General features: G+C 42.9%; 1 protein-coding gene across 1 annotated transcript; it reads left to right on the plus strand.

Moving 5' to 3' along the window:
* Window positions 1-5,474: 5,474 nt before the first annotated feature.
* LOC109486908 lies at window positions 5,475-8,950 on the plus strand. The gene is made up of 3 exons (XM_019790816.1): window positions 5,475-5,624; window positions 8,275-8,478; window positions 8,524-8,950. Exons 1-3 carry the CDS (start codon window positions 5,475-5,477, stop codon window positions 8,662-8,664), a joined length of 495 nt encoding a protein of 164 aa, XP_019646375.1. The 3' UTR covers window positions 8,665-8,950.
* The last annotated feature ends 579 nt before the right edge of the window (window positions 8,951-9,529 follow it).

Below are 9,529 nucleotides of genomic sequence, written 5' to 3' on the forward strand. Positions count from 1 at the left end.
AGTTTTTTCTAGGTTTGGTCGGGAAACAGGAAACACAACAGTTTTCTCTAGGTCGTAGACCCGCGGGATTTTTAGCCATTACTACATGGCGACAAAGTTTGATCAGCTTGAAAAAAAATCATGTCTCTTGCAGGGATCCACCCAAAAAACAGGCTTAGCAACGGATGGCAGTCTTTTCTAGGGTCAGTTCAGGAAACAGGAAACACAACAATTATTTCCTAAGCCTTTGACCTGAAGGATTTGGAGCCATTACTAGAAGTTTGATCAGCTCGAAAAAATCATGCAGGGATCCACCCCAAAAAATAGGCTAGGGTCGGCAGTTTTTTCGCTCCTATTTTCTTAGGGTCGGTCGGGAAACAGGAAACACAATTTTTATTCTAACCTAGTCACCTGAGGGATTTAGAGCCATTACTACATGGCAGCAAAGTGTTATTTTCCATTTGCACAATTAAAGCCTTCGAAGCTCTGCTTTCCGGGGATGTTACCATAATGGGAATTCCTGATTGCATTTTCCACTTGGCTGGGATCAGATTTCAGGTAAATTTATATTTAGATGCGAGATCGACTCACAACACACCTGTACAGTACAGTATACCTGTGTAGCAGGCTTGTATAGTACACCTACATAGTACACCTGTATAGCACACCTGTATTTTCTGCCAATACATACTAAGCCCGGATCTAAACCTTCATGGCGTATAAAAAATTGCATGGTAAACCCTTAGCCTGATTCTTTTTCGGTCTGCAAAATTGCAGCTGCAGGTTGCTTAATTTTTCCTCAGTCTGCTATATTGAAAATGTCTCTGCAAAATGCAGACTGCAGATGGGTATTTCCAACACTGAGAAGCCATTTAGAACCACTCAGCTGAACATTTCTTACTGAGCCCAACATTTTCTTCGGATTTCTGCAGCACAATTTTCTCCCCAGGTGGCTCCTATCTTACTGAGCCAAACATTCACTCAGGATTTCTGCCATCATATACAGATCCTTTAGCAGTAGGGAATAATTTGCCACATGTACATGAGGTACAAACAGCAACCAAGAGTGTCTTAGTTTAGGCAGGAGTTGATAGAGCACATTATGTAGATAGTTGATGGGCACATGTGGTGTTAAGTGTTTCAAAATGTAAAATTTAGGCATTAATGTTAACGTTTCAATTTTGATATAGTTGCATGATGTAGTGGTGTGTTACGCCGAAAGGCAGTTATACCGGCTGTACAGATACAGAAGCTAGTGTGTTACGCCGAAGGGCGGTTATACCGGCTATACAGATACAGAAGCTGGTGTGTTACGCCGAAAGGCAGTTATACCGGCTGTACAGATACAGAAGCTAGTGTGTTACGCCGAAGGGCGGTTATACCGGCTATACAGATACAGAAGCTGGTGTGTTACACCGAAGGGCGGTTATACCGGCTATACAGATACAGAAGCTGGTGTGTTACGCCGAAGGGCGGTTATACCGGCTATACAGATACAGAAGCTGGTGTGTTACGCCGAAGGGCGGTTATACCGGCTATACAGATACAGATGTATCATACATGTATGTCTAACTCCAGGAAGACTAGCTACATACTTGTATGTATTAAATTTTGTATGTTTGCTAATGTAGGAAGACTAGCTACATACTTGTATGTATTTGTATGTTTGCTAATGTAGGAAGACTAGCTACATACTTGTATGTATTTGTATGTTTGCTAATGTAGGAAGACTAGCTAGTACTTGTATGTATTTGTATGTTTGCTAATGTAGGAAGACTAGCTACATACTTGTATGTATTTGTATGTTTGCTAATGTAGGAAGACTAGCTACATACTTGTATGTATTTGTATGTTTGCTAATGTAGGAAGACTAGCTACATACTTGTATGTATTTGTATGTTTGCTAATGTAGGAAGACTAGCTACATACTTGTATGTATTTGTATGTTTGCTAATGTAGGAAGACTAGCTACATACTTGTATGTATTTGTATGTTTGCTAATGTAGGAAGACTAGCTACATACTTGTCTGTCTGTTACATTGCATGTAGATAATGTTTCAGTTTTAAAGTAGTTTGTTGATATTAAGGTATGCGTAACTCCAGGAAGACTAGACATACTTGTCCATTTGTACTTGTATGAATGTATGTTTGCTAATGGAGGAAATAAAGTACCTAAAGCCCACACTTCACCATCCCTGGTCTCCATGCCTCCCATTTCTGCCTGCTATAAACACTCTCCCTCTGCCCTGTCTGACACCTACAGTCCCACTGAGAACCTCTCAGGTACAACTTTCCATTTCATGCCCGCAACTCTCACTTTCTTGCCTGCAACTCTCCCTTTCATCTCTCCTAGAGCACAACTTTCACTGCTGAAAATGCAGAGTCAGCAACATGACAAATTGCCTGACTTTGGCTCTCCCGGGTTCTGAACTACCATCAATAAACACCAAATGTTCTACTTTCCTCCAATAACCTGCAGGTTAGTGCAGGTAAAACTGTTCCTGATGTCTACCTGTGCAGGTGTTTCTGATGTCTACCTGTACAAGAAATAGCCATGACTTCAAATATCAGAGTTATCAACCAAGGATTGAGGTGTTCAAGAATTCATTCTTTCCTAGGACTATCGCAGAGTAGAACTCGCTGTCACCAAGTACAGTAGGGGCATTGTCATTAGGTAGAATGAAGGCAGCTCCCAAACATTTTATTTTAATTCAATTGTAACACCACAATACACTGGCCACCCAGGCAGCATAGCTGATTTCGGGTGCCAGACAATACAAAGATTAAGCTCCCAAACATGTGTATTAGCATGTGTAGTTCTGTGTGTAAATCATGTAAACCGAGTGTTTCTTGCTGTTCCAGCCTGTAGGTTGTAATGATGTGTACTTGTGTAAACACTACATGGACCAGGATATAGGGCCAGAAATAGCACCGGCCTCTGTTGATTTTATTACAGGTAAGAAATCAGCATCTAGCAGGCTTGACTTTTTCTTTCTAGCAGACTAGTCATCATATGATGATTCTTTATTGTATTGTATTTTCTTTATATAACAAAAAGTACAGGGGCTTACACATTGAAATCAGCTTTCATACTTTGGGTATTTAAAACTGCAGAAACAAGCCCCAAGATAAATCCTTTTTTTTCTGGGTGGTGCCCTGAAAATCAACCCAGTACTTAAATAAAATAACCATTTTTCGTCAGAAGTTTGGGCATTTTTGCTCTATGAATGTGGATATACATTGGGACTGTGCTGTTTCAACTTAGTATGTCGATAAGTGACTAGAATATTGGCTTTGAAAATTTTGGTTTTCAAGCCTAACACTGCATTGGATCCCTTTAATATTACTACTATCATATCTACACAGGGACAATTGTTAATCTGTCAATAGCAGACAGACAGCACTAGCTGCACTGGGACCAGCTAGGAACTGTTGAATGTCAATGCTGTATAATGAACTGCACTTCCTACAAACAGTCTTCACAATTAAACCTTCTGGGACATAAACGCAACGCTAACACAGACATAGAATCTGTTGGGAATAGAACCCAGGTCCCGTAGTGCAATAAAGGCAACGCTAATGCTGATCTGTTGGGAATAGAACCCAGGTCCCGTAGTACAATACAGGCAATGTCACAACTGACAATTAGCAACTGTTGGGAATAGAACCCAGGTCCCGTAGTGCAATACAGGCAACGCTAATGCTGATCTGTTGGGAATAGAACCCAGGTCCCGTAGTGCAATAAAGGCAACACTAATGCTGATCTGTTGGGAATAGAACCCAGGTCCCGTAGTGCAATAAAGGCAATGTCACAACTGACAATTATCATCTGTTGGGAATAGAACCCAGGTCCCGTAGTGCAATAAAGGCAACGCTAATGCTGTTCTGTTGGGAATAGAACCCAGGTCCCGTAGTGCAATAAAGGCAACGCTAATGCTGATCTGTTGGGAATAGAACCCAGAGCCCGTAGTGCAATAAAGGCAATGTCACAACTGACAATTATCATCTGTTGGGAATAGAACCCAGGTCCCGTAGTGCAATAAAGGCAATGTCACAACTGACAATTAGCAACTGTTGGGAATCAAACCCATGTCCTAAGTGGTTGATAATTAGTCTCTAAAGGGCCACCGTTAGACTGTTGAGTTGAGGAAATGTGCTTGTTAACGGCACTGAGGTTGCCTTTCAGAACATTTCACTTAACAATAGTAAGTTGCCAGAGACTAGAATATGATATCAAAAAGATTTAGGACTATTTGCCTAAAATAGTCAAAAATGTTAGGCTATACTATCAATGTTAGGCTATACTATCATAGAGGGAACTAGCCTATAATATCATAGAGAGTTAGAACTATAGCCTATAATATCATAGGTACAGGTAGAAATATCTGTGAACACACCTGTACAGGTAAACCTCGTGTGAACACACCTGTACAGGTAAAAACACCTACCAACACACCTGTACAGGTAAAAACACCTACCAACACACCTGCACAGGTAAAAATACCTACCAACACACCTGTACAGGTAAAAACACCTACCAACACACCTGTACAGGTAAAAACAACTACCAACACACCTGTACAGGTAAAAACACCTACCAACACACCTGTACAGGTAGAAACACCTACCAACACACCTGTACAGGTAAAAACACCTACCAACACACCTGTACAGGTAAAAACACCTACCAACACACCTGTACAGGTAAAAACACCTACCAACACACCTGTACAGGTAAAAACACCTACCAACACACCTGTACAGGTAGAAACACCTAACACACCTCTACAGGTAGATATACCTGTGAACACACCTGCACAGGTAGAAATATCTGCCACATGTACCAGGTTGAAAGCCAAACTAATAGATGAATAAAATAAATAAAAACACCTGTACAGGTACAAGCCACCCTACAAAAAAGACACCTGTATAGGTAGAAATACCTGTGAACACACCTGTTTATTTATTTATACATGTCCAAAACACCTGTACAGGTAAAAACACCTACCAACACACCTGTACAGGTAGATATACCTGTGAACACACCTGTACAGGTAAAAGCACCTACCAACACACCTGTACAGGTAGATATACCTGTGAACACACCTGTACAGGTAAAAACACCTACCAACACACCTGTACAGGTAAAAACACCTACTAACACACCTGTACAGGTAAAAACAACTACTTACACACCTGTACAGGTAAAACACCTGTAAACACACCTGTACAGGTAAAACACCTGCCACCTGTACCAGGTTGTACCTGGCCGGAAGTGTACCGCTCCCGGCAGTTTTAATAACACAGCGAAGTCGTGATTCAATGATTGCTGTGAGTGAAAGTGATTGAAAATGAAAGTGATTACTCAAGACGTTAGGACTCACCTGTAAGACGTTTGCTTCCTGATGGTAAGGTGACTCAGCCTGTCTAAGGATCCTCCTTCGGAGAACAAGTCGTCGTCTTCTGAGGCTACCACCGTAGGAATTCCGACCCCGATGCCTTCCGACCGGGCGCGGGTCCTTCCCCTGCTCGGGACGCCAAGGCCCCCGTCCCCGCCGGAAGATCGCGAAGCCATCGGTGAACCCGATCCGCCTCGTACTGGGCTGTACTGTGCGTCCAGATGGTGCGCACGGGAGCTGACGCTAGTGTGGTGTTGACCTGATGTTAACCCGTCGATAACCTGTTGTTAACCTGCTGTTAACCAGTCGCTAACTTGCCGCAAACTCGCTTGGTCCCTGCCGTCGAAATTATGCCCGCAGTAACTTGCCGGTTTCCCGATGGTACCGAAGAGCTCACGCTACTAATGTTGTGTTAACCTGCCACTAACCTGTCCTTAACCTGCCACTAACCAGCCCTTAACCTGCCACTAACCCAGCGCTAACCCGCTGTTAACCCAGCGATAACCTAACCCTGATAAATAAGTGATAACTCGCCCGGCGACACGGTATAACACTAACGTGTTATCATCAGTTCACTTCCGCCATGGCGCGCGCGGCATCATGGGTAACCCGCCCTGTGCAAACTTTCAGCCGGGCCGATTCAAGTTAAAGTCTTGTTTCTCGCTTCTCTGAAGGGAAATTATTATGATAGCGCGAAAGAAACATTCTTTTCGATTATGCGTGAAGTAGATTTTCCCATTTGAAGTATTTGAATAGTGTAGAGAATTTTATATTCCTTACAGTCTTCGATAAACTAGTTGTAATTAATCATACAGCCAACTACATTTGTACAATTACTTAACAATTTATTACAGCAATAAAACGCTTCTAAAACTCAATTTCCCTTCGTATTTGGGATTGTCCCTTGCTACCTTTTCACTGCATTTGTTTTTGGTTATCGGCCAACATCTTAGTGCTTCCAACATCTTTGTTCTTTATTACGTTCTGTTACATAACATTTATGTATTATCTGTATTTCATTTATATTGGATTCGTTTTGTTAACTCACCTTCTCATTATGTGTAAGTGGTAGCGTTAAAATACATCTTAGCTACTTGAGTACGCTATCGCTCCCCCGTTCCTTCATTCGCTCCGTTTCTTCATTGCTCCATTCATTCGCTCATTACTCCGTTCGTTCATTTCGTTAGTTGAGATGGAAAGAAGTTGCAGGGGATGGCAGAAAAGGACAGGGCATTTGAAAGGCCTGTAGCCACTGTACCTTAGTCTCCACCAGACTTCTTTTGCGGGGTGAATAAATCGTAGAAAACGGCCTATAAAAGCGGGGCAATGGAGCTTCTCTGGCCGGCTATCTTCTCTGGCCGATTTCTACGATTTATTCACCCCGCAAAAGAAGTCTGGTGGAGACTAACTGTACCCAGTCTCTACCAGAATAAATACGATCCGTATTCCCGTAGAAATTCTTGGTGGAGGCTACACACTGTACCGGCTGTCGTTCGTTATCATCCCTAATGGCGGATACCTGCGCCTGTACAAACATCACCATGGCGACGGCAGTAATTAGCTCTAAAAACCGTAATTTGCGCTGATTGGCTGATGCCTCAGGGGACCGCAAGGTCACCACAACGCAAGGTCATGCAGGCTTTCCTGGAGATTTCATTCAGCAGAAATCATGAATGAATAAATGAATGAGTGAGTGAATGAGTGGATGAGAGTGTGTGAGTATATAAGTGAGTGAGTGAGTTGTTGAGTGAGTTGTTGAGTGTATGAATGAATGGATGAATGGATGAAAGAATGAATGAATGAATGGATGAATGAAAGAAAGAAAGAATGAATGAATGGGTGGATGCATGAGTGAATGAATGAATGAAGCTTCTGAAGTTTGTGTGTGTGTTATCCGGATAGACGTATTTTATTTCACAAGCAACCTATATGATATTTCCCATAACAGACTGAAACTGTTCTTCTCCACACATTTACAGAAATTCGCCCCCAGATCAGTGCGCTCTAGTCTCCACCAGACTCTTTTTCAGACGGGAAAAAAATAGAGAAAATCGGCCTAAAGAGAATGTAGCTGGCCAGGGGAGTTGGCAAACTGGACCCTCTATGGGCAGCCAACTCCCCTGGCCAGCTACATTCTTTTTGGGCCGATTTCTACTATTTATTCAACCCGCAGAGGAGACTGGTCGAGCCTATTAAATTCCTGCGTCAGAGAAACAGACCGCGAGGATAGCCTGGCCATGGTCCCAGGGTAGGAGCGCCACCTGTCGTCCGGCCGTCGCAATGCAGGCTACGTGTGCCTGGTGGGCAGTTACTACACGTACGTATTCAACCTACAGGTCGTTTTCTACGTATCAAGCTGCCACCGACCGTGCGTGCGTGCGTGAAATTTGTCGGTCAGGTTTCAATATGTCATCCGCCAAACTCATATTGTATCCAAAACCGTGCCTTCAGAGGCTAAAGATAACTATGGTTAAAATGACAACCCACGGCTGTCCTGTTTTAGTTTTAGAAAAAAAGACAGTCATGAAGAGCACGTGAAGAACACGTGAAGAACATATAAAGAACACGTGAAGAACACGTGAAGAACATATAAAGAACACGTGAAGAACACGTGAAGAACACGTGAAGAACACGTGACGAACACGTGAAGAACACGTGACGAACACGTGACGAACACGTGAAGAACACGTGACGAACACGTGAAGAAAACATGAAGAACACGTGAAGAACACGTGAAGAACACATGAAAAACACGTGACAAGCGGTTCGTCCTGCCTCCATCCGGGCTTTATTGCTGCAACGTCACTCCTTACGTCATCAATATCTACCTACAAACTTAACTACTCCGAGGTCACAACGGGTTACCTACTGCAGGTACAATCTCACCTGTTCCCAGGTGTCCTCTCACCTGTTCCCAGGTGTCCTCTCACCTGTTCCAGGTGTGTTTAGTCTGGAGTGCTGCTACCTATACTTATACAGGTATTCTATGTACTGTTACCTGACTTCCTTGCTGTACAGGTGTGCAAGATCTTTTACAGGTGTGCCATGTACTGTTCCTGATCTGTACATGTGTACTGTTCCTGATCTGTACAGGTGCACTGTTACCTTACACAGGTGTGCCATGTACTGTTCCTGATCTGTACAGGTGTTCTGTTACCTGTTCTTACACAGGTGTCCTATGTACTGTTACCTGTACTTATACATGTGTGCTATTTACTGTTACCTGTTCCTTGCTGTACAACGGTGTGCTATGTACTGTTACCTGTTCCTATCGAACAGGTATTAACTATCCCTGTACTCAGTAAGTTCGTTTTACAATCTCAGCAAGAACGTCTTACAATCTTTGCCAGAATGTCTTACAAGAATGTCTTACAACCCCAGCAAGAACATCCTACAATCGCAGCAAGAACGACTTACAATCTTTGCAAGAACGTCTTACAAGAATGTCTTACAATCTCAGCAAGAACATCTTACAATCTCAGCAAGAACATCCTACAATCTCAGCAAGAAGGTCTTACAATCTCAGAAAGAACGTCTTACAATCCCAGTAAGAATGTCTTACAATCTCCGCAGGAACATCCTACAATCTCAGCAAGAATGTCTTACAATTTTTGCAAGAACGTCTTACAGTGTCAGCAAGAACATCCTACAACCTCAGCAAGAACGACTTACAATCTCATCAAGAATGTCTTACAATCTCAGCAAGATCGTCTTACAATCTTTGCAAGAACGTCTTAAAATCTCACCAAGAACGTCTTACAGTGAGTAAAATCGGCTTTCCCATTCGGGAAATTGTCAACAACAACAACAACAACAAAACCTTACCTACCACTTGATAGAAATATCGTGACTACGTTTCCACACGACACTGAGAGAACGCCATTTTCATCCTACCCGCTGTCGGGCCTACTTTAACTCTCCGCTCAGGCAGTCATGTGACGTTCTGTACACAATTAAAGACCGACTCTAGCTAAGTAAATCGGCCGTACGAAATCCGACTCTAGCTAAGGTTCGGCCGTACGAAATCTGAAGATAGCATCGTTCAAACTTACAACATCACAGACATCTAGACATTAGACACACAGGCACAGTCTGTACAGGTTCAGTCCTATCTAATGCTGGACGGGTCAAATAGCCAAGGCAGGCAGCGC

The sequence above is a fragment of the Branchiostoma belcheri genome, unplaced genomic scaffold (assembly GCF_001625305.1).
Source record: "Branchiostoma belcheri isolate BF01 breed outbred unplaced genomic scaffold, Haploidv18h27 scaffold84, whole genome shotgun sequence".
NCBI lineage: Eukaryota > Metazoa > Chordata > Leptocardii > Amphioxiformes > Branchiostomatidae > Branchiostoma > Branchiostoma belcheri.